Here is a 26,863-nt window from a genome sequence, read left to right on the forward strand (position 1 = left end):
CAGTTTGATCTAGTTTTAGGGACTGCAGGGCAGCTACAAGCTGGTGCAGTATCAGCTTGTTTGGTCAGTTCAGCTCAGGGACTATAATAATTTCAGTAGATCCCTCTGACTGAACTCGGAGGCTGCAAGATCGTTCATCACTGTGTAATATTATATTGCCACTCACCTCCAGGTTAATCGAGCGATGAGATTAGTCAGAAATCTAGAGTAATTAGATTTTAATGTGCCAGAGGTCTTGCGATAAGACTCTAGTATGTGCTAATCCTGGTTAGAATTTGCAGCAACACCACTACCTCACAGTTTGATAACAATAGCAATTTCAGACAAAGAAGAATTAATAAAAGCATAATTTAGCGGGAATATTACAGATCAGTCCAGTCCAATTCAATCCAAAACACAGAGATCAACATAAAGTGACCCACCTCACTACATAACCCAGGTATAACAAACTAAAAACCAAAGTAATACATCACCAGGCGGACAAGACACATGTTACAGTATATGCTACTAACACAATACCATGTGGGAGATCTAGGTCTTGGGGATCCTTCAGTCCTCAAGTCTCAAATCAAGTGATGTATATTCCCATTGAAAAAGACAAACTGTCACTGGCCAGATCTTAAAAGTCATTTCTGGAGGATATGGCAGTGGATCAACAACCAGGTCACAAGACTGATAGTCGGCTGGGCATCTAACGACAGGGTTGTTAAGTTCATTTGTACTCCAAGGGGGCAAGTCAAGATTCCTCTGCTTTCCGTATCTTTCTAGTGATGTAATATATCATGTTTTTAAAGACTGAGACCTTCATACCAGTCACGCTGAAATCATGCAAAACATGAATATGCACATGACTTACATTCATTCTAAATAATGTTTCTCGCATAAAAAGCATTCTGTGTGGACTTCTGTGCCCCGAGTCAGGGGACGAGGGGAGGGCGAAGGGAAAGGGTCAGTTTAAGGGCAGAAGGTAGGTGACAGAGTGCTTGTGTGTGTCAGTCAGACCCCAACAGGAATCAACCCAAAATATAATGCAGCCCAAAGTAGCCCAAGATCGCAGGAGTGTGTCTGTGTAATAAATAACATTGCTTGTTTTTTTTAAAGAGAATGTAGCTGTCATGTGACCTGACATTTGTAATATTATTGTCAGACATATCATTTTGCTTTAAACAAGAGGTGTTCTATAATTCAAATTTTAACCAAATTCTCTTACCTTTTTCAGGAAATGGCACCGATGGTGATAAACAGTGCCCAAAGGGATATGAAAGGATTAATGATACCCAATGTGTGGGTGAGTTCCAGTCATTATATGTCAAAAACGCTCGGCATTACTATACTCATGCATATATATATATATACACACACACACACTGTAAGGGACCCTTATTGAGCGTAAACATTAGTAACAGATATTTTATGAATGGTTACTTCTTTATTGTTTGTACAGTGTCATTTATTGTCTGTGTACTAGAGAGTCCCTAACAGCCAGAAGCAAATTGCTTGTGTGCCCCAGCACAATTGGCGAATAAAGCTGATTCTGATTCTGATTATGTTAAACACATAGTGTTTCTGATCCACAGTTAGATAAGAAGAATGAAAAATGTATGAATCAATAACCATATTCATAATTATCTCAACTGGGCTAACTGCTTATATTGATAATCCACCAAAATGTGACACACTCCTGAAAAGGAAGGTCAATTAAATTGCTCACGCAAGAAATGGTTCATTAGCAATGGCTTTATCACAAGTCACATTTCATGTAATATATGCACATTGTTTTATTCATGTCTGCTTCAGTGTCAAGTAAACTTTAGACATTCGCAATGGAGTACCCCCCCCCCCCAAATCAACAGCAGTAGTTAACACAAGTGCCATATATGTACATATGTTGTGTATGTTAGATACAACCATACAAAGACTACATGCACATGCTGCCATACATTATGTAATACGTCTATCTATCTATCTATCTATCTATCTATCTATCTATCTATCTATCTATCCATCCATCTATACATACAGTACATTATACATACAGCCACAGAAAAAATTTAGAGACCACTCTATTCTAAAAAAATCTGCATTTGTTCAGTTGTATTTCTGCTGGTAGGACGCTAAGCAGCAGAATGCATCCAGATTTAAAATTTCATCAGCACACAAGCATAAGGTGAAGCAGGAGACACTGGGAACGACCAGAAACCAGCCAGGTAGAGGGTGGAAGTGACTTTCTAATGCCAGAGATGACTGTCAACTTATCTGACAGTGTCTCATGAATCAGACAATGACATCAAGTGACCTTCAAAAGGAATGGGAAACATTAAGTGCAGGTGTGAGGTGCACTGATAGGACAGATCGTATCAGGCTCCTAGAAGCAGCACTGAAGTCCCATAAAGCAAGGAAGACGCCCTTCATCAATTTGAAACAGAGAAGAACCAGGCTGCAGTTTGCAAAAAAAACATATTATTACAGATGCACACCCGTAAATTGAAAAATGAGTGAAACAAAAGATTGTGCTGTGGTCTCTTAATTTTTCCCACGGCTGTACTATATATCCACCTTCTTATCCCTGATTCGTGTCACGGGGTCACCTGGAGCCTGTCCCAGGCAATTTTTTTAAAATTCAATTGAAACTAAATGATACTAAGTAGCATATTTCTAATGCCCTCTGGCTGTTTGCTCAGGAGACAAGCCCTGCTCACCTGTTTCCTATTAGTAATGTTATAAAAAACTCTTTTGCTTTTCTCTTTCCCCTATCAGCCAGACCTTATCACACATCCCCAAACGCTGTATCCCATTCATGTCACTGTGCTCTTCACTGATAAGCCACTCTCTTCATTGTTAAAGAACTCCAGTCCCTATAAATGCCCTGTGCCATTCTCCCGTTGTCATGTCATCTGGATATATATCTCCCAACAAAAGCAAGTCAGAAGCCTACAAACTACGGACACTACTGCACACTCTGTGCAGTCCTTATACTGCCTATGATACTCAGATAATTATATGAGCAGCTGTTGTATGTAAAACATGATAAAATTCAGCATATTTGCAGTTTTTAAAATTGTATTTATTGTTAACACAGGAATAAAATAATGATATCCAAGGAAATAATAGTAGATTGATTTTTATCAATCATTTTATCATATTCACAAATTTCTCAAAAGCAATAAGCAAAAAAAAACGATGTAGTTATGCTTACTGACATACTGCATATGAATTCTATCTACCACATAGTTCATGAAAAAAAGGATGTTTGCCCTACTTATGTCCATTTCCATGACAACGTTGTTAAACGCACGGTCTTGGCAAGAGCAAATCCTAGGTTAGGTAAGTGCTGGACGTAAGGCAACATACCCCATTCCATAAAAAGAACAACAATCGAGCAAAACGGCATATCTCTGGATTGCGAGAGTCAACATGATCACTCAGTAGACAACCCACAAAATGAACATGAATGTACAAAACCAACCCCCACAAGGCCACTCCGTTAGTCGCTATTGTTGATTTTCTTACTAAATCAAAAGAAAAGTAATCAAGACACAAATATACTATTTACAATCTTCCATATAACAGCTTAAATGAAGACTGCACATATACAAGACAAGTTGTATAGATTTTATTGACCCTAAATGTCCTAAATTCGACTTTCCCATTTACCATGAGTGCAGGATTCCGGAGCCAGCAGTGCTTCTTCAGCTGTTCAAAGAGATGAATTATAAACACTCTAACTTCATCACTGGGAATCTTTGAAGGAGAAGCTAAGCTTCAATGCCAAGTCATTAAAAATACATCCAGTGTCTGTGTTATCTGGACAAAGTTGTAACTTGGGCAAAGTATGTGAAGTAGTTAATAACCAAGAGTATATACTCACATTCTTTCTTGCACTAGTCTAGGTGCAGAACCAGTTTGAAGTAAAGAACAGAAAAGGCTTTCTGATTCAGAAAGTACAGGGGCCTCCTGCAACTAAAGCTCAATATCTGCTTGCATAAAAAGCTTTGAAAAATAAGTCACATTCTGCAGTCAATGCCTTGATGGCCCAGCTCTTCATGGAAAGCTTGCAATACCTTGCAATACCTTCAACTCACAACAGGGACGGTAACTTGTATGTGTGGCTAATTTTATTTTTCTATTCATGGAAAACATACCGTGCACTGAATATTTTCAACTTTACGGGCGGTAAAGAGATTGGACCAATGCTACGATCAGTCCTTTGTACTTAGATATTAAGATAGACAGATATCAGTTGACGAAAAGCACCAGATTCCTTTTGTACCTCAACAACTTCAAAAGAGGTTCCAGTGCCATCAAAAGAAAATTCTCTCGCATCTATGCCGCTTGCTCATACCAATAAGGATTCCGAATAAAGTACCTGTATTGACAATATTATAAGCTGGTACTTCATTGCTAAATGTAAGTCTTCCATTTCTGTATGTCACCTGCATACAGTTTTAGTAGCCTAATAATACAATTATAATACTAGTAATAATAAGTAATTGCTGGAAGAGTATGTTCTAAGCTATTCTTATAAACCTACCCTTCACCACAAAGGCTTGCTTTGCCAAAAAAATTACGAGTTTCTGCTAAATCTGGCATTAATATCTTGCACTGTATGAATAAGCTAAGGTCAGGATAAACTTTTCAGTGCAAATCTCTAAAGCTTACGCATAGATGGAGGCTGCTGTCCGACATCCTAAAGCAAACTAAAGGTGAGGCAGAAGCTGAAGCAGATTTTTAAACCTATCACTGTGTGAGGCAGGTAATCTCTCTCACAAAGAGACAGGTAGGAGTGTGCTACTGGCTCAGTTTTTCAGTGTACTGCTCAATTTGAGTTTCATGCACCCTAAGTTATTTTGGAGATTCAACTTGATTCCTCCCTTATCATGTCAAATTATCCCTGTTTCAGTTGTACTGTTCCTTTTCTACAAAGAATCTTCTGGAAATTCTGTTTCTGGCAGAGAGTAGAGGGAGGAAGGTTTTGGCTGTGTAAACCACCTATACTGTACATGCCGCTGTGATGTTCCATGCATTACCAATGATGTTTGGCAATGCACGTAGTGCATGGACATCGATGCATTTTGTTTCACTTACTTTAATAGTTGATCTTTTATCACGTGGTCCTGAAAATGTTTTGACAGTATTCATTTTTCTGCAGTGCTGATAAGACACTTCTGCACAGCTGGCTAATACCAGCATCTGTTCATCTATCTTCCAACCATGTGGTCAGGGCCATACGTGAGCTTGAGTCTTAGATCTTTATAAATTGTATCCATATATATATTATAATGAATATGCTTCTATGGTACGAAGGTTGTACAATGGATAACAGAGATCTTACTTTTCCAGCTGACATTTCTCCAGGCACCCAAAGACTTGCAGTTCAGGTTGTAGCATTGCTGGGTTTCACTTTAGGCAACATAGGCGATGGCCCAGGGTACCCATTGCTTAGGGGGGGCAAAAGAATGACTGAAAACAACCAGAATACCTCTGGTTGCATTCTGTAACATAATTTATTCACAATAGTTTTAATATTTCACAACTTTTGTTGTGAAACTGGTGCAAACTAGCTAGTTAGCAGCCAGATACCCTGTGCTAATGAAATGCTTTTAATGTTAGCGAATTGACAAAGTTTGTTATCTGCTGCTGGGGGGGTGCTTGAGGGGCGGGATTGGCAGAACATCCAGGGCCTGCCCTTGGATGTAGTTCGTATCTAAGGGTTTGTGCCCCGGGATAGAAGCATGGCTTGCTCAGTATAATATTTAACAGAGTCCTTTGATGTGCTCACACATCTGATCACTGTGTTTTTATCCTGTATAGACATAAACGAGTGTTTGCAGCCTGGCCGGTGTCAAAACGGGAATTGCATCAACACTCGTGGGAGTTACAGCTGCGTCTGCAGGCAGGGCTTTCTGCTGGATGCTTCTCACCGAATCTGTGTCTGTAAGTAAAGATCCTTCAACACGAAGAGCCAATGCATCAGCTGGCTGCTTTTCTATGACCATAGCATGAATAAGTCAAGGGGAATTTCTTACATGCATTTCACACACTGCCCCTTAAATCTTTAACGAACTCCACCGTGTAATATACATATCCGATGTTACAACTAACTTTTTACAAATAAAATATTAATAATGATTACATAAATAGCAATAAAAGATTTTTTTCAGCTTTCTTATTTTGTACGATTTTCAGCGTGAAGCACGCGAACAGCATCCCTTGCTGTGCAAAAGCTGATCATGTTACCAGACTGTAGATGATATCGAGTCTTAAAAGGCTTTTATTTTCAGACAAATGTGCACTCGATTGGTTTATTTTACCTGCATAAAAGGCTTCTGCGTTTTTCAAACTGCAGCACTTACCACCGCATGCCAGTGTACTGTCATCAGCATCCTCCCCAGCTCTCTAAGGCTTAGCCTCATGCTATCATGCTATTGCTTGAATTACTGACTTTATTCAAAAGAGTTTAATCACTTTCTTGTGCTCAGTGGTAATCTGGATGATGTGTTCTTCCTAATACACCCAGAGGATCTTGCTGATATTACTAACGCAGTGTCTTGGATAGTATCCGCACCTGAAAAAGGTCTTTAAGTGTCGCTTGTTTCCAATGTGGCTTTATGTTGAAGGTGTGGTACCTTCTGATTGGAAGCACGCCTTCATAACGCCTATTTTCAAAAAAGGGGATAGAAGTAATTTGTCTAACTATAGGCCAATCAGTCTAACTTGTATAACTGGTAAAGTTATGGAGGCTTTAATCAAAGAGAAAATGATAGATTACCTGGACTCCAATAACATTTTGCGGGATAGCCAGCATGGATTTAGAAGAGGTAGATCCTGTTTAACAAATCTGTTGGAGTTTTTTGAGGAAGCTACTCAGGAAGTTGATGATAAGAAGGCCTATGATGTCATCTACTTAGATTTCCAAAAGGCTTTTGATGTTGTCCCCCACAAGAGGCTCCTACTTAAACTCAAAGCGACTGGTATTTTAGGTACCGTAGCGACCTGGATTGATAACTGGTTAACAGATAGGAAACAGCGAGTAGTTATGAGGCACAATGTCACAGTGGGCTTGCGTTCATAGTGGGGTACCGCAGGGTTCGATTTTAGGACCACTATTGTTCCTAATTTACATAAATGATATGGATACCAATATATACAGTAAACTGGTGAAATTTGCAGATGACACCAAGGTGGGTGGTGTAGCAGATACTGAATTAGTGGCTCAGCAGCTACAGCGGGATCTTGATTTAATTAGTGACTGGGCCGATACCTGGCAGATGAAATTTAACGTCGATAAATGTAAGGTACTCCATCTAGGGAGCAGAAATATAAAGTACAGGTATTTCATGGGTGTCACTGAAATAAAGGTAGCTGATCATGAGAAAGACCTTGGTGTGTATGTTGATGCTTCCATGTCCCATTCTCGCCAGTGTGGGGAAGCAATAAAAAAGGCCAATAGGATGTTGGGGTATATCTCCAGGTGTGTGGAGTATAAGTCAAGGGAGGTAATGCTAAGATTATACAATTCCTTGGTGAGACCTCACCTAGAATATTGTGTGCAGGTTTGGTCACCATATCTTAAAAAGGACATTGTGGCCTTAGAAAAGGTGCAGCGTAGGGCCACAAAAATGATTCCTGGTCTTAGAGGAATGTCATACGAGGAACGGTTACTTGAGCTAAATCTGTTCAGTCTCAAGCAAAGGAGATTGAGGGGGGACATGATCCAGGTATATAAGATTCTAACAGGTTTGGATGCTGTTCAACCAAATAGTTACTTCAGCATTAGTTTAAATACACGAACTCGTGGCCATAGGTGGAAATTAGCGGGAGAACATTTCAAGCTGGATTTAAGGAAGCACTTCTTTACGCAGCGTGTAGTCAGAGTATGGAATAGCCTTCCTGATAATGTAGTGCAAGCTGAATCCTTGGGTTCCTTTAAATCAGAGCTAGATAAGATTTTAACGACTCTGAGCTATTAGTTTAGTTCTCCCCAAGCGAGCTTGATGGGCCGAATGGCCTCCTCTCGTTTGTATAGTTCTTATGTTCTTATGTTCTTATGTTCTTATGTTTGCTATTTGAATGTGTTCCTCTGCAATGAAAATAGTAATTATGAATAGCAATGTAATTACACTAATTACTATAATATTTTTGCAAGACTGTCAAGTCTGATAATATTTTTGTGATCGCGTATGCATATCAATGTTACTGAGAGGACATGCACTGTGGAATGATTACATACCAAATGTCAAAGATGGCCATCTGGATTCAGCTTTTCCTGAAATACATCTTAGGAAATGAATATGTGTCTGTGCTATAAAAATATCGATATATCTAGTTGCTTCAGACCATATAGGAATACCAGCATAAATAATAATGGTTTATGACATCGCAAAATATATCTTCGTAAGACATTTAAACATTTATATATGTCTACATACACTGGCCACTTTATTAGGAACATCTGTACACCTGTTCAGTCATGAAAAGAGTTTTCAGCCAATCATATGACAGCAGCTCAATACAAAAATCCATCTATAGACAGGATAAGAGCTTCAGTTAATGGACAGATCAAATATCATAATGAGGAAAAATGTAATCTGTGGATTGACCACGGCATGGATTTTGAATGCAGAGGCGGTGGTTCGATTATTTCAGAAACGCAAGATCTCCTGAGATTTTCCTTAGAGTTGGCACAGAATGATGCAAAAAAGAAACATCCAATGAGCGGTAGTTCTGAGAGCAGAAATGTCATGCTAATGAGAGAGGTCAGAGGAGAACGGCCAGACTGGTTCAAGCTGACAGGAAGGATACAGCAATTCGAATAACCAACAGTGGCGACCAGAAAAGCATCTCTGAATGCATAACACGTCAAACCACTTCAGGTTCCACTCCTGTCAGCTAAAAACAGGAACCTAAGGCTACAGTGGACACAGGCTCACCGGATCTGATTTCTGCTGCAACATGCAGATGTTTGGGTCAGAAATATGTATGCGTAAATGAAAAACCAATGAAGTAGGAAGCAAAATTATGCTGGAATGTTTATCAGAGCTAGTTTATATTAAGCGAAATTTCCTAACTTGATCTTAAGAAACATTGCGATGTCTAGAGTATCTAACCTCAGAATATTATAGAATTAGGTAACTAAAGCAGAATCATCACACAGATTTAAATTACCCCAACAACAATGTTTAATTTCTATGAGCTAAAATGGAAATTTATGTCAATCATATAACATAGCGTATATTTTCCATATTCCCCTCTTAAAACTACAGCAGAAAAGGTCATCTCAGAGGACAAAGGCCAGTGTTACCGCTTACTGTCATCTGGCGTCTGTTCCTTACCAATACTGAGGAATATTACCAAGCAAATTTGCTGTTGCAGTAGAGTGGGCAAGGCTTGGGGAAGGAACTGTGAGAAGTGCCCATACTTTGGCTCAGGTACAGTGTTGCAGAATGTTCATACTAATACAGCTTTTTTTTTGATAAAAACAGTGAACTATATTTAGAGGTGAAACTTTTTCATGTTCGAGCCTGAAGAACAAAACACACTTAACCATTTAGCTATTACGTTGGAAGAAGTAAGAGTATCAGCACACCTATATATATATATATATATATATATATATATATATATATATATATATATATATAGAGAGAGAGAGAGAGAGAGAGAGAGAGAGAGAGAGAGAGGGGTGTTCTGATACTCTTATATATATATATATATATATATATATAAGAATACTTAAAGTCAAGCTGTGGTCTTCCATTGAAACAGACGCCAAAACCTGACACTGTGTTTCTTTGCAGATGCTTTTAAGGAGACGTGTCCAGCTGGGCCAGGCTACCATTATTCTCCATTTGCACACCAGCCTAATCAAAAGGTGACAGCACACCATGATGCTGAGAGGACCATTCTGACTCCACAAAGGCAAGCTCAGCCCCCCAGGGATCACAGCCTCACCCCCCAGAGAGTACCTGAACCGCCATCTAATCCTGGAATACTGGGATCACAGACCAGGACCCAATCATCTGCTACTGACCTTTTCACTACTCAAAAAAGGACTGACCGATTGAGCAATGCTTCGACTACTACTCAGTCAACTCGAGTACTGACATGTGAGTATCTTCAGTCAGCTTTCACTTCTGTACATTATTAGTATTCATCTATCTTATGACTGCTAGTCGGGGATGAGGGGGTGCTTGGAATCCATTCCAGAGAGTGTAAGGCACAAGGGTGAGGTATACCCTATACAAGATGCCAGTCAGTTGTAGAGTACATACGCACACAAAATCCCACCCCGAGGGTAATTTAGAGACACCCATTAGCTTAACTGCAAGTAAGCAACCAATAACATTATTATGAAGTTGGTTCATACCCCAGGGTCAGGGTTGTTGATTCAGTTCCCACCTATACTTTTCTCCTTTTGTTACATCCCCATTGTGTGTGTGGTTTAGGTATGCATTAAATTGTGGGGACCAAATGGCCCCGCAATTTGATAAAAATGACTGACATTCTAGAGACCATTGTGTGTGTGTGTGTGTGTGTGTGTGTGTGTGTTTGTGTGTGTGTAGTGTGTGTGTGTGTGTGTAATGTGTGTGTAATGTGTGTGTGCCTTGCAGTGAACTGGAATCCTTTGAAAAAAATGAAAAATATTCAGGCAAAATATTGGTTAATGCTTTACATTGACTGTACCTTCAGTTAATGCTAATCATCATACTCCCATCAAGCTGGCCTGTTAGCTTCCTGTTCGTGATAGAAAATGTAAGAACACAAAACAACCTTAGATAATAATCAAACCTTTTAAACAGAGATAATGGTGATATATTAACTGTATGACAGTCACCTGGTTATCTGTTGGATTAAATTTATTTAACAGTTGAATCAATTTGTCATAATTCTGCTTTTTTGAAGCTAATATTGATGGCAAATTGTGACTTGAGATGTTGCTATAAAACTGAGAACCTCAACTGGATTAGTGGTTACAGGGAACTGAAAGGGTTTATCTACCTGTGCAAAGAAAATTTTGAGAATGTTTGCCACTCACCATACCAGCACACCTATACAGTCCATCCATCCATCCATTTTCCAAACCGCTTATCCTACTGGGTCGCGGGGGGTCCGGAGCCTATCCCGGAAGCAATGGGCATGAGGCTGGGAACAACCCAGGATGGGGGGCCAGCCCATCGCAGGGCACACTCACACACCATTCACTCACGCATGCACTCCTACGGGCAATTTAGCAACTCCAATTAGCCTCAGCATGTTTTTGGACTGTGGGGGGAAACTGGAGGAAACCCCACGACGACATGGGGAGAACATGCAAACTCCACACACATGTGACCCAGGCGGAGACTCGAACACGGGTCCCAGAGGTGTCAGGCAACAGTGCTAACCACTGCACCACCATGCCGCCCCCACATAAAATCATATAATATATAAATTTCTGTTTTGTATAATACTTGTTAGTGTAAGTGCAAACTATATGTTTTTTTTTCTCTGACATGACAGTTTTTGGTTCCTCTTCTCTGCTGTGTTCTGGCTTCCTTTCTTTCCAAATTCCCCTTTTCCCTGTTTCATGTACCAATCTGTATAAATGATGTAATAATGGATTGCCAAACATTCTTGTCAAGCATCTTGGGGGTGATCCTGTTGTGAAAGGCGCTATAAAAAAATGAACTGCATTAAAATGAATTGAATATTTGTCATGAACAGTACCAGTCCTAGTCGATGTGACACCCTAGGTGAGCATTGCCGCTAGCGCCCCCTGTCTGAGGCAAAGTGAAATTGGCTGGCAGATCAGTCAGAAGTTGCCCTAGGCGACCACCTGTGCTGCCTTTAGGCTTGACCGGCTCTTCTCATTAGTGGCGATTATCTTTTTCCAGTTTTTCCTCCTTTCCTCTTCTTCTTCTCCCCTAGGCACTGGAGGACCTTGATCTTTTTGACGTGATAATGCCTATTTGAATTGGATACCGTTAATTGTATCACGCGGTTTCGGGGTGGGGCGCCGGGCAAACCAAAAATATCGTTTATTTAATAGGATTTGCTTCTTTAATAAGATTTTTATTATTTTGAAAATATAATGCCAAATTATATTGATAAATTAATATAGTAAAAGTTTTAAATCTGCATTTTTCTCCTTCATGTTCCACGCTTTAGGGTGACTCAGGCACCCCGTTTGAATGGACAGCACCCAAGAGCACGGGGGGGTTGAGGTCTCCACCCATTTAAAGGGGTCCAGGGGATTATATTGGCTGCTCTTGATTACTGGGGGGAGGGTAACAACCACTTCATCCCCACTGTAATAAGTCCCTGACGGCACCCCTAGCAGGTGCCTATATGGCCTCTGCCAGGGACCTGTCATGATCATCAACATATGTTAATAACATATTACAGCAGATGTTTAAATCCAAAGCTTATCCAGATGTATTCTTAGGTAGGTGTGTTATTAATTCCGTAAGGGCTATTGCAGTGTTACAGCAGCCAATGCAATTAATAAAAAGAAAAAAATTAGGCCACTCAATAAATACGCTGCATATAAAATAAAAAAGCGCTATAAACTTTTTATTGTGCATCTTGGAGTGGAGGTAAACAGTAGCACAAAACAGACGCTGTACTTGTAAATTTTGCAGTGGGAACGGCTTTTGCACCTGGGGAGAGAGTCCTGCCCCCTGGTTGGGGCATTTAACACCTTGTTGGCCCCCCTTCTCTTCACAGTGACCCTCCGGAATGGCACAGTCTTGGGGGTAAAAAAAAAAAACTTTATTGTTATATTTACAAGTACAAATACTTGCTTGCGTACCTCCCTGCAGACTCAAAAAAAAAAAACAATGATAAAACACAATAAACAATAAATAAACAGAATAGCGAGGACAATTACGAACACAGTATGCAATACACGTACAATCTATGCAGTATTCATATAATATACATGCAATATGCAATATACATACGATAAACAGTATTATAAAAATATGACAACAAGGTCTTGAGGTTAAAGTGGCAGTAATTGATAAATGACAGCAGTGACTGGAATTATAGTGCCAATCAGGGGTGTTGGAAATGTGGGGGAAGGGGGAATGCCCCCCCCCCCCCAAAAAAAAAAAAACAAAACAATAATGAATGAACAAGACCGTGTTCCTTATTTATTTTATTTTTATGAATCCACGTATGCCAACTCGCTATGCATGAGGACGAAACACCCATGGGGAGAACATGCAAACTCCGCACACATGTGACCCAGGCGGAGACTCGAACCCGGGTCCCAGAGGTGTGAGGTAACAGTGCTAACCACTGCACCACCATGCCGCCCCTAGAATGAAATATATACCTAACAAACTCATTTTATCATATGGATCAATTATTTCTTTGGTTTAGTTGTAACACTGTACCCTAAACAGTGTTAATCTTATATCAAATGATGAAATCTTTATTATTATAAAATTATTTAAAAATCTTAAAATATTTCTTACATTGCATCCTTTCACGTCGTGACTGTTACGTGAGTGCCGCAATGTCACAATACACACTGTGCCCAGCCCAGCAACCGGTTATCATTGTGTATTTAACAATCAGTATCACTGTGTATTTAACAGTCAGTAGCCAGGTATCATGGTGCATTTAACATTCTAAATACTGTTGGGACGAATCTGTTCCTGGATATTGAAGTACGGGTGCAGATGGTAGCTGGTCACAAAGTCCACAGTGATGAGTATATACTCAGTGTCATGCTGAACATGGGAGGGGCCCCACCTAACACCTTGATAATGGGGGTGCCCCCGAGAGGCTGGGAGGTGGCATATGGTGAGCTGTCCACCGGTACACAGGGTATCACTGACAAAACTCTTTAATGACAGTGCTCTTCCCTGGCTAATGGAAGCGGTCCAAGGTTTGTTCTCTGTGCCCCAGATACCCAGAAATGGGGTGGGAGTGGCTCAGCTTCATGGTCACCTCCACCTGGAACTCTGGTACCACCAGCAGGTCCCTCTTTTCAGCTTGCCAGAGGGCCAAGTAGTACAGGACCCCTCCCCAGACTAAGAAGCTGGAGACAGCCAAGAATCCCCTGCTCCACCCCCCCCATCCCCCCCCCCCCCCCCACCCACCTCCAGTACTTGTCCCCAGGCAGTCATGCTGCCATTGCATATTGGCCAAGGACCCTAAACTTGACATCTGCCAAAAAGGTTAGCAAGCAGGATATGGAACAGTGGAATGGGCTACACCTTCCCAGTCTGCCCCTTTGTCCTTGTCTTGGGCCAGGAGGGCCGGACATTAGGAGCTTCCAGATGGTCAGAGGTCCCAACACGGACGTGACAGCCAAGGTTCCTCCCAGTGGCATTTTGGGGACTCTCCATAACAGTCACTGGTATGTAAAGTACTACCCTGACTGTGACAGGCCGCTCTCCTTGCAGGGCCCAGGATGTGCACTGGGGCAGTGGAGACAGTCTTCATATCACATGTAAATAGGTAAAGGGTCAGGGGTTCTTTCTCTAGTTTCGGGGTCCCTAACCCCCATCCTGATATACCGCCCTGCAGAGCTTAGGTCCAGCCCTCATTTAACACCCCCAATACAGATAATCAGGCACTTCAGTAGCATGTTAGCATAGCTGGCTCTAATGACCTGATTATCTGTATAAGGGGTGTTAAATGAGGGCTGGACCTAAGCTCTGCAGGGTTGAAGACCTTTAGGAGAAGGTTTCGGGACTCCAGAACTAGTGGATCGCACAGCAAGGCAGCCAGAATTTGCCTGAACACAGACTAGGGCCTGAAAGTAAGGGCTTATCCCACAGCAAATGGTGCCACTGGAGCACTCGAGGGTGCTTATAGAGGTCAGTCTCAAGCCCCTGTTGTCTCTGCGATTGCAGTCATGTTACAATTTTCATGCAATATTCACATAATAGTGATATTACTGACACATTAGCAGGGAGCACATTGTGCCACACAGTTAACTTGATTTAATTGTTGGAACTCTTGTTGTGTGAATGTATGAGTGAATGTTGTGTGCGTGTGTCCGGTCATGGGCTGGAGACCTGGGCTGGGTCATTCACAAGACCCCTGCAACACTGCATAGGACAAGCGGGCACAGAAAATGGATGGAATGAATGTTCTGAACCTTATCGCAGTATCAGTTTGTGAGAGTGAGATGGACATATTTCTCTTAGACGGGAAGAGGAGGAGGAATCCGTGAATTCAGGGAGAGAACCACAGGTTTTAGATCATGCTTGGTAAAGTCTGTGCTTTTTACTATGTAGATATAGTTTAATTTTCCTTAAACTAAATACTGCATTATAAGTTTTGATAAAATAAAGCACTTTGTGGATCATACGTCTGCTGGACCTTGTCTCTCATCAGGGAAGTTTCAGCTCATTGTTTGATCAAAGCCGCGGCGTTAAATATTTCATGGACGGTTACGTGACTGTATTACATGGAGTGGAATTAACACTAACGACTGCAGAACCCAGTGTACAGCAAAGCAGGTTCATTTTAATAAGCTTTGTGGAGAAATGTTCAAAACAGATCCATCACCATCATCATCATCAATGCATGTGGCCCTTTTCATGTATTGGCCACTAACGAGGTCTCTCCAGGCACCTCATTCCTGGGCCAGTCATTCCAGCTGTTGCCCGTTCTCTTGATACCCACCTCCAGGTCACAATGCCAACTGTTTCTTGGTCGTCCTATTTTTCTTTTTCCCCTGTGGGTTCCAGGTGAGGGTTTGCCTTGCTGTACTGGATGTAAACTGATTTATAACAGATTCAGGTTAATTATAAGCGAATTATTTAATATGGGCAAATTTGACATTTGCAGTGCCATTTCAGTCTCTGAGCCAGATGGAATTTCACTAGGTCAGATTAATCATGTAGTTAAAATGTGAACTCAAAGAGCTAATCGCAAGTAGGAACATTTACAGATATATGCTCATGGCAGAAACTGCAAGATCGGAAGGTGATGTACACCTTGTGACATTTTAGTGTAGCAAGATGTACCTTTCAGAATGGAAAATGCTGCTTAAATGTTTTGTGGCTCAGTGAGGGAAAAAAAAATAATTAAAAAGTTAATTGAAAATGCCATACTCTTTTAGCATCCTGTTTCCATCGAATTAGAATTTGAATTAGAATCCACTTTTTTATTTCAGTGAAAGATGTGGAAATGTAAATGTTAGTTTATAAATAATATTGCATAAGCAATTTTGCATGCTGCTTTTTCAGCCTGTGCCTACAGGCAAATCATCTATCAACCTAACAGACAGGAAATTTCATTTGTGAGAACAATTCAGCCGGTTGCAATGACACAGCGTCCAACTCTATCAAGCCCAGCTGCCAGCTGCCTTAAAACGAGCACTTCGACTGTCCCTATGCAGTGATAAGGCCTTCATTGTCTTTCTTCGCCTGACAGTTCATGCACAATCTTAAAATGTGCTTTGGTTCATTATCTGATGAATGGAACACTCCCCAATCAGACATAATGCAGCAGGAATGGCATGTCTTTGAAGTATGCTATGATAGCCATACTAGTTAAAATTGCCACGAATGTGGTAAAAATCAACTCTGACAACAGCAGTTACCCCAGACCATGACAGTCGCTTTTTTATGTTTGACAGTGGGTAACCCCACCCTCTCTGCATTTTACATGGAGGTTGGACATCCACATTTTCAGTTTAAGCAGAAAATATACACATCTATCCATCACCTAACCACTTATCCTAGTTAGGGTCATTGGAGGCCTAGAGCCTGTCACAGGCAACGGGCACAAGACTGGAGTCTACCTGGACTGTATGTTTTTAATTAACATTTTGTAAATCGTTCTGCGTCTTGCTTTTTCAGCTTCTACTCAAAGGCAAAGCATCCATCAAGCTAACAGACAGGAGATTTCATCACTGAGGCCTGTTCAGCCAGCAGCAGTGACACCTCGTCTAGTCCAGCCAAGACCAGGTACCAGCCACATCAGCAAGAGCAGTTACAATATTTATATGCTTTGCTATCAGAAGGTGAATATTAAGCAAAGGAAGTATGTAGGAGTAATGGGTAATGCTTTGCATTAACTGCACCTTCATAATGCCTTCATAATGCATGCACAGAACATTCAAAATCATGTTGATATATATTAAGGCTGTTACGATATGACAGGTTGTTAAGGTACACTTAAATGCTGCTTAGGAATGCATTACGAATGCGCTATGTAAGCATTATGAATGCACTGAATGTTTTGTGAATGCATAATGAATGCATTATGAAGGTATAGTCAATGCATTACCAAATAAGGTTATGGCAACACACGGTTATGTAGTGTTTTCTCAAAATGGAGTCCTGGATCAGAAGCCGCTTTAAATATTGTATTTTTGATATATGGATCAAAATAATGGCATATAAATGTTATATAACCGTAAAAAAAACCCTAAAATGATTAAATGTTATTGAAATATTTGAGAGTCGAAAGCATAGATTATGAAAGTCCTATTTCTAATTCAAGCTGTTTTTTTTTTTTTTATTATTAAAGCACAAAGCTGTAGTTTACAGGTGCACAGCATCATATTATATGCTATGAGTGTTTTAATTTGATGTGCCCTTCATGGCCATAGGTGATTCACTATGGCTGGCCCCAGGGAAACCTTTGACTCTTCCAAAGACATTTAAGTGTCATAAAACCTTCACTAAATCAATTTGTACTTTGCAAAAGAGAAGTTAATACATTGATTCACAGTCATTACAAGCATGATAAAAGGCCAGTTCTGTGTCAGGTCTTGCCAAGACTAACCCCATCTTGGCAATTTTGTGTTCCACAATGAAACCTAATTCAGAATAAGTTTAGGAGTGTGCAGTATAGAAGTTAGTGTAAAAAAGTGTGTGGTGGGACATGTGTGTCACATATAAGCAGTTTGTCCTTTGGAGAGGAAAATGGGCTTCACAGAAGCTGTTGCATCTGGATGTTAAGTTTGTCATCCTGAGATCTGCATTGATTAACTACAACTTTGTTTGATTACAGTATTATACTAAGAAAATTTGTGTGCAGCTATGGGCATTGTCTAATATTGAAGCTGATATATTATATGTCCTCCATCCTGGATTTGAGAAATATCTGCGGCTACTTTTCCTGGTGTATATTTTTTTTGTTATTTCTGTTACAGTCCTTGGACTATAAAAAGTAAAATGACTAGCAAAATGACCTGCCCCATACAAGTGTTAGAATAGGGACAGCCTATAATGTCAATAAACTTACCTATGCAGGTGTTGACCTGATTACACTTGGTATTAAAATGCATCATGGAAAACTGGCTCAGATGTGGACTGAGCTAAATACAAGTGTAAACGACCACCAAGACGCACCGTGATCCGATTACCCAAACCACTTGCTGAGAAGGTCTGGGCCACATCTGACCACATAAGGAAGTTACAATAACTGACCTTCTAGCAGAAGTGACCCAGGTAGTAACAAATCTGAACACAAGTAGTTGGTTGGGTCCCTTGGAGACCACGACAGACACCAGAGTAAACGACGATGGACCCTAGATATTTACTCATCATCCGATTGCATATTAAAACCAAGTGTAAACTGGGCCAATGTTATGCATAACATGTTGTAAGACTAAGCATGTGACGATGCGATCATCCTTGGGTGGGGAAAAGTAGACTCAGCTTATATATTCCTGTTTCTTAAATGCTACATATAGGATTTATCAAGATGTGTCTGTTTTCCCCCAGAATAACAGCCATTTTTCCCTTCCTTCCACTGTCTCCAATCCCATCCTGAAATAACATTCCTTTTCCTTCCTCACATTTGATTCACCCTGTGTTGATGTGTTGCTGAAGAGATGATGATGATGATGATGATTATTATTATTATTATTATTATTATTATTATTATTATTATTACACATTGGATTTGAATAAATGTGTAATGCCGTTTTGATATCAGCAAAGGAAATGCTGAAATGCTGCATTTTCTAATTAAATTATATTGAGACAAGTGTAAAAGGCATTTCAAGTGAGTCTAACTGCAGTCAGTTTACACAGAGCTTCCCTTTAAAACAAGGACAATCTGGTATTGTGTTCTGATTTGAATTGAACCGCTTATGAACTTTAAAAGAATTCAGAATTTGCTAGTTGACGATGCCCAGAAAGTATGTCCCTCTCAGGCATGGATTAAGTTCTCTGGAGGCCCAAGGCTGACATGGGTAGGGGCCCCCTAAGTGGGCCACTCAAGCTATTTTTGGAGCATATAGAGAAACGAGAGGGAATTAAAAATGATGGAACATCAATAATATGCTAATCAAAGCACTGGGTGCCAGTAGTAAAACTTTGAGTGCAACCCAGTGTGGGGCCCAGGATTGTTCCCCCTCTCAGTGTATCTCTTCATTATAGGGAATATTTTTACATTGTTACATGGTTGCACTCAAGCTTCTATAAGAATCCATCCACTACATATGGGAGGCTGGACTGCATCTCAGCTAACAAAGGACACTAGTATAATTGTAATTTGTCATTTCTATAAAACTAGCTAAAAGATGTTTTTCGCTTGTTCAGATGTTTTATTGCACTTAAATTGAGATTATCTTAACGAGGAACTGTCTGTGAATTTCAATTTTGTAGGGTTTCAGGGGTGTGATTCCAATCCCCAGTTATGTGGACCAGGGCGCTGTGTTGATCTTCCTGGTGAGAGGTACACCTGTATTTGTACCACAGGATACCAGCTCAACCTACAGCGGACGAGGTGTTTCGGTGAGACCAGTCTACGGTTTGTTTTCTGTCAGACACAGTATGCTTTCAAATAATTTGTTTTAAATTTACTCATTTTCATTCTAAGTTAAATATTTGACTTGACTAATATAATTCTATTTGGCTTTACTTGATTTAGTGGAATATTATCAATTCTCACTGATTACGTGATAGATGAGGGTGGAAAAAAGACAGGTGTTCAATATAGTGAAAATTGATAAGTGCGTTATTAGTATGTATAATAAAAGAGGAATTATTATAAACAGTGCCAGTGTGGTTTGTCACATCTATAACCTTTTAAAACTCTCTTGGCCACAGCATATGTGGGCTGTTCTGTTATTTTGAGTTTTATCATATTTTTGGAATAATATGACTTGGAACAGATTTTAAGTTAGTCAAAAACATAGAGATAAATGCTTCATCGAGCTTCTTAGCATACTTGTAGCAGGTGCTCATTTCAAGACATTGAGCCATGAACGTGTTCAGCGAGTAGTAAGCATGACTGCAAAGCCATGAGAGAAAGGGAAGCCCCACAGTACATACTACAAACACGGATTGTGGCTATTAAATGGAAAATGTAACAACACAATAGGCTTAGAATACTAATATTGTTACATTGTTACATTTTTGGTTCTCAACCAGTAAGTACTTTCACCATCAGTACAGGAAAATGTCTTTAACTTCTGTGATGAAAGCAATGAGGTTTTGAGATAAGAGGTTACTTCTCCATCTTCCATCTTGTCTCAGATATTGATGAGTGTCGAAGAACCCCCAGTCCCTGTGACAATGGCTACTGTGAGAACGTCCCAGGCAGTTTCCGCTGTGTCTGCTTCACTGGTTATGAACTTCGGGGCAACACCTGCATAGGTAAGAATTAGCAGCAATTAGTAGCAATTCAGCAATTTAGCAGCAAGAACTTTCAGCAATTTAGAGACACCAGTTTCACTGCCTCCATGTCTGTGGACTGTGGGAGGAAACACACGTAACTCTGCACACACTAGCTGCTACCCACTGCGACACCACATCACCCTGACTTTAGAGAAAAAGGTGAAAAGGCATTTATGCTCACTTAGTGTGTAATCTTTGTTTGTGTTGTGTCTGTGTTTGTTTCAGATATTAATGAGTGTAAGAATGACCTGCAGTGTCCCGGTCAAGAGTGTGTAAATACAAAAGGCTCCTTTAGGTGTGTTCCATGCAGACCAGGATTTGAACTGAAGAACCAACAATGCCAGGGTAATTTCTCGCCTCCTCGAGAGTATTTGTAGGTAGATTTCCTGAGGATGAGTATAAATGTAAAGCCGTCTTCTTCCTCACAGATGTTGATGAGTGTCAGCAGAATCCCAGCCCCTGTGTTAACAGTCAATGTGAGAATAGCCCAGGCAGTTTCCAGTTGTGCCTGTTCCAGTGGGAGGAGTTCAAACCGATGCAGCTCATTCACGCCCCTCTGACTAGCCAGCAATGACATTCACATACATTTCTTTTTAATTATTCTTGTTTAATTATGTGCTTTTGTCTATTGAACAAAGGGGTGTATATCAACCAAAGATGTTTCACTGTCCTGAAGATAGTGATCTGAAGTAGGGATGCAGGATATTATCGGCACGACACCGGTATTGGCCGATAAAAGCTTAAAAAATTCATCATCAGAGTTGGCCAATATGACAACTTCTGCCAATGATCCTGGCGATAAGACGACTTGTTAACGAAATGACACTGAATGCATCTAATGAGCAGCAGCAACAAGCTTAAAGATCTCGGCTGTATGGAAGTACAATAACCCTTTCACATTCGCCAGGGTTAGGGCCGGAAGATGGCCGCAAATGTGAAAATTAATTAATTATACTTGGGCACCCCTAATGTCAACCATGTAACAGTCTGTTAGCCTGAACAAAAGCTTGAAAAGTCTAGCGGTTTCTAAACAAAATGTATTGTACTGTCAGTGTTGGGGAGTAGCTAACTACAGTTAGCGGCTGTATGAACTTTCTAACTGGTTTTTGGACAGATTATCAAAATGTCTTTTTTTGTAAGCCAACTAATTTTCACACAACAATTATGAAATACTCTTGGTTACACCATACAAAAAATCTTTTTTGAAACCTAATTGTGATGTGACATTACATTGCTAAAAAATATCTAGATTCTCATATTACTTTTAACATGTTTCACATATTTTTAATAATTTGCTTTAAGAGCATCCTACAACCCAAATATTAAATATTACTGGATGAAATGGCTTCAGTGTAGTTAGTTACTGTCCTCTATAGTTTTTAGCGTAGCTAACTGCTATACTGTATTATAACAGTAACTTGGCTGTGGCATTTAATCAAACGTAGCTTGTAGCTCGAAAAGCTACCCTTTAAAAGTGGCTTCCCCAACACTGGGTGCTGTACACTTTGCATGTCAATTGCTGCGTCATTTCTTATCTATACCTTTTTATAAAATATACTACTCATCTAAATAATGCTGCGGTATGTGCAAAGGTACTACTGCATGCAATGGGAGCACTACATTTGAGACCCGTTATTAAAAATGCAAAATTACTGAAACCCTGAAGTTTAAAAGTTACTGCGAGAACTGTCACGACGTCAGCTAACACATGAGTGAGGCTGGCTACCCAGACAAAGATTTGTGGCATACCCAAGCCAAGACTTCTTATATTAAAGATATAGCAGGCCCTTGCACAAAAATGACTATTTATCACTAATATTTATATGTTGTGTGATTTTATGGATCAAGTTCATTTTCAGTATTTTTAGTTTACGCATCGTCTGCGAGTTTCTGCAATCTTTCAGCAGGTTTAAAAAACTTTCCCATTTAATTGTTCAACAGCAACTAGCAAATAATTGAAACCGCAAACGACAATTTCATAAATTTGAAGGGGTTATTGTACTTTGAGGTTTGAAGTGTGAAACAGATAAAATTGCTGTTTGCAATGCTTGTATAGCATCGGTGATGTCTGGAGAAGTAAAATAGCATTCAGGTACAGTAACATTGCCAATTTAATTGCGCATCATAAGAGTCCTCATCCTGAACAGCACAAAGACTTAATAATATGTGCATACTGCATATTGGTAATGGGTTTGGCCAAAATGACTTTGAAAATATTGAGTTTTAAATATCGGCAAAAGTACAATACCGTGCATGCCTTGCCTGAACAAATTGTACATCATATGTTGAAATGGATGCCAATAATGTTCACCAGTACTGTTTAAACAGGGTTCTCAATTTGTCTTTAACGTCTGTGATTTAAACAATGACGTTTTGTGATAGCAGGTTACATCACCATCTTCCATCTTGTTGCAGATATTGATGAGTGTCGAACCCCCAGTCCCTGTGAAAATGGCTACTGTCAGAATATTCCAGGCAGTTTCCGCTGTCGGTGTTTCACAGGTTATGAACTTCGGAGCAACACATGCTTAGGTAAGAATTATTACAATTCTTTCTTTAATAACTGATCATTTAAATTCTATAATTGCCATATTACTTGGAAACAGGACCTGTCAAACCATTAACCTTAAGGGTCCTGGTATCATTTGTTGTTGTTTCTTTATGCAGGTTACTAAGCAACCATAAAATAGGATGAAAAAATTAAAAGAAAGAAAGTTGACTGAGTTCCTATCCTGGTCAGTCAGCATAGGCCTCTAGGCTTTGGTACACACAGGATGGTCCATCACAGTGCACATACAGGCACACGAACTTTCAGCAATTTAGAGACCCCAGTTTCACTGCCTCCATGTCTGTGGACTGTGGGAGGAAACACACGTAACTCTGCACACACTAGCTGCTACCCACTGCGACACCACATCACCCTGACTTTAGAGGAAAAGGTGAAAAGGCATTTATGCTCACTTAGTGTGTGATCTTTGTTTGTGTTGTGTCTGTGTTTGTTTCAGATATTAATGAGTGTAAGAATGACCTGCAGTGTCCCGGTCAAGAGTGTGTAAATACAAAAGGCTCCTTTAGGTGTGTTCCATGCAGACCAGGATTTGAACTGAAGAACCAACAATGCCAGGGTAATTTCTCGCCTCCTCGAGAGTATTTGTAGGTAGATTTCCTGAGGATGAGTATAAATGTAAAGCCGTTTTCTTCCTCACAGATGTTGATGAGTGTCAGCAGATTCCCAGCCCCTGTGTTAACAGTGTAGGTCAGAATATAACCAAGCGATGATCAATGTGTCAACAAATGATGTAAACGCCATTTTACTGTATCTTTAGCAGTATAATAATTTATAGTGGGTAAACTTAAATAATCTACAAACAGTCAAATATCTTACTCTCTGAATACCATAATATATCATATTTTTCGCACAGAGATACCATAAATATTGCATTCCCAAATATTTTCATTTGCCACGTTTACACAAAGTGTAGCATGTGCTTTTTGAGAAGGTGTCAATCTTAAGATGCCAGCATGTCTTGACGACTTCCTGCTTTCTCATTTTGAAATCTTTTTGGAGTTGTTCTTGAATAGTCTCAATTAAAGGGTAGGAGAATTTAACATCTGTTCTCTACCTGTCAGTGAAGACAAACTGCATGTCTTCTCAAGCTTCTTAGTATATTTGTAGCAGGCTCCCCTTTACTGATGTTCAGCCATGTACGTGTCCATCTGGTAGTAAGCATGACAGCAAAGCCATGAGAGAAAGGGAAGCCCCACAGTACATACTGCAAACACGGACTTTGGCTGTTAAATGGACAATGTTCAATTACAACACAATAGGCTTAGAATGCTAATATTGTTACATTGTTACATTTTTGGTTCTCAACCAATAACCACTTTCACCATCAGTGCAGGAAAATGTCTTTAACTTCTGTGATAAAAACAATGAGGTTTTGAGATAAGAGGTTACTTCTCCATCTTCCATCTTGTCTCAGATATTGATGAATGTCGAAGAACCCCCAGTCCCTGTGACAATGGCTACTGTGAGAACGTCCCAGGCAGTTTCCGCTGTGTCTGCTTCACTGGTTATGAACTTCGGGGCAACACCTGCATAGGTAAGAATTATTAAAATTGAATATTTAATAACTGATCATTAAAATTCTATAATTGCTGGATTATCTGGAATCAGGACCTGTCAAACCATTAACCTTAAGGGTGCTGGTATCATTTGTTGTTGTTCCTTTGTGCAGGTTACTAAGCAACCAAAACATAGATTGAAAGAATATAAAGCAAAAAGTGGCTAAGTTCTTATCCTCATTGGTCAGTATAGACCACTAGGCATTGGTACACACAGGATGGTCCATCACAGTGCAGATGAAGGTACACAACATTTTGGCAATTTGGAGACACCAGGTTCACTGACTGAAGAATTTAACATCTGTTCTCTACCTGTCAGTTAAGACAAACTGCATGTCTTATCAAGCTTCTTAGTATATTTGTAGCAGGCTCCCCTTTACTGATGTTCAGCCATGTACGTGTCCATCTGGTAGTAAGCATGACAGCAAAGCCATGAGAGAAAGGGAAGCCCCACAGTACATACTACAAACACGGACTTTGGCTGTTAAATGGATAATGTTCAATTACAACACAATAGGCTTAGAATGCTAATATTGTTACATTGTTACATTTTTGGCTCTCAACCAGTAACTACTTTCACCATCAGTGCAGGAAAATGTCTTTAACTTCTATGATGAAAACAATGAGATTTTGTGATAGCAGGTTGCATCTCCGTATTTCCATCTTGTCTCAGATATTGATGAGTGTCGAACCCCCAGTCCCTGTGACAATGGCTACTGTGAGAACGTCCCAGGCAGTTTCCGCTGTCGGTGTTTCACCGGATACGAACTTCAGGGCAACACCTGCATAGGTAAGAATTATTAAAATTGAATATTTAATAACTGATTATTAAAATTCTACAATTGCCGTATTACAGTATCTGGAAGCAGGACATGTAAGACTAGTAACCTTATGGGTCCTGGTATCATTTGTTGTAGTTCCTTTGTGCAGGTTACTAAGCAACGGTAAAATAGGATGAAAAATGAAAAGACAAAATGGGACTAAGTGTCATATAAACAAATGTCAAATATAAATAACGGTTATAATTGTCTTAAATTGCTCTTATCCTGCACTATATCTTCTAATTTCTTATCCTGGTTGGTCAGCATAGGCCTCTAGGCTTTGGTATACACAGGATGGTCCATCACAGTGCACATACAGGCACATGAAGTTTCAGCAATTTAGAGACACCAGTTTCACTGCCTCCATGTCTGTGGACTGTGGGAGGAAACACACGTAACTCTGCACACACTAGCTGCTACCCACTGCGACACCACATCACCCTGACTTTAGAGGAAAAGATGAAAAGGCATTTATGCTCACTTAGTGTGTAATCTTTGTTTGTGTTGTGTCTGTGTTTGTTTCAGATATTGATGAGTGTAAGAATGACCTGCAGTGTCCCGGTCAAGAGTGTGTAAATACAAAAGGCTCCTTTAGGTGTGTTCCATGCAGACCAGGATTTGAACTGAAGAACCAACAATGCCAGGGTAATTTCTCGCCGCCTCGAGAGTATTTGTAGTAGGATTTCCTGAGGATGAGTATAAATGTAAAGCCGTCTTCTTCCTCACAGATGTTGATGAGTGTCAGCAGATTCCCAGCTCTTGTGTTAACAGTGTAGGTCAGAATATAACCAAGCGATGATCAATGTGTCAACAAATGATGTGAACGCCATTTTACTGTATCTTTAGTAGTATAATAATTTACAGTGGGTAAACTTAAATAATCTACAAACAGTCAAATATCTTACTCTCTGGATACCATAATATATCATATTTTTCTGACCGAGATGCCATAAATACTGCATTCCCAAATATTTTCATTTGCCACGTTTACACAAAGTGTAGCATGTGCTTTTTGAGAAGGTGTCAATCTTAAGATGCCAGCATGTCTTGACGACTTCCTGCTTTCTCATTTTGAAATCTTTTTGGAGTTGTTCTTGAATAGTCTCAATTAAAGGTTAGGAGAATTTAACATCTGTTCTCTACCTGTCAGTGAAGACAAACTGCATGTCTTATCAAGCTTCTTAGTATATTTGTAGCAGGCTCCCCTTTACTGATGTTCAGCCATGTACGTGTCCATCTGGTAGTAAGCATGACAGCAAAGCCATGAGAGAAAGGGAAGCCCCACAGTACATACTACAAACACGGACTTTGGCTGTTAAATGGACAATGTTC

The 26,863-nt window shown here is 40.0% G+C and overlaps 1 protein-coding gene across 50 annotated transcripts in view; it reads left to right on the forward strand.

Annotated features, from left to right (window-relative positions):
* The window catches only part of LOC125711805 (latent-transforming growth factor beta-binding protein 4), a 68,105-nt gene that overhangs the window by 12,002 nt on the left and 29,240 nt on the right, over positions 1-26,863 (forward strand). For 17 of the 50 annotated variants that reach the window (XM_048981151.1, XM_048981155.1, XM_048981163.1 and 14 more), the window contains exons 5-17: positions 1,220-1,288; positions 5,812-5,934; positions 9,264-9,428; positions 9,798-10,106; positions 16,809-16,916; positions 19,572-19,700; positions 20,445-20,564; positions 20,811-20,930; positions 23,001-23,117; positions 23,591-23,710; positions 24,569-24,688; positions 25,384-25,500; positions 26,057-26,176. In XM_048981151.1, the coding sequence (XP_048837108.1) occupies positions 1,220-1,288; positions 5,812-5,934; positions 9,264-9,428; positions 9,798-10,106; positions 16,809-16,916; positions 19,572-19,700; positions 20,445-20,564; positions 20,811-20,930; positions 23,001-23,117; positions 23,591-23,710; positions 24,569-24,688; positions 25,384-25,500; positions 26,057-26,176 (1,737 nt within the window). The remainder of the gene's footprint in view (positions 1-1,219; positions 1,289-5,811; positions 5,935-9,263; positions 9,429-9,797; positions 10,107-16,808; positions 16,917-19,571; positions 19,701-20,444; positions 20,565-20,810; positions 20,931-23,000; positions 23,118-23,590; positions 23,711-24,568; positions 24,689-25,383; positions 25,501-26,056; positions 26,177-26,863) is intronic. The other 33 variants (XM_048981162.1, XM_048981122.1, XM_048981140.1 and 30 more) reach the window with 14 other exon arrangements.

This window comes from Brienomyrus brachyistius, chromosome 17 (assembly GCF_023856365.1).
Source record: "Brienomyrus brachyistius isolate T26 chromosome 17, BBRACH_0.4, whole genome shotgun sequence".
NCBI lineage: Eukaryota > Metazoa > Chordata > Actinopteri > Osteoglossiformes > Mormyridae > Brienomyrus > Brienomyrus brachyistius.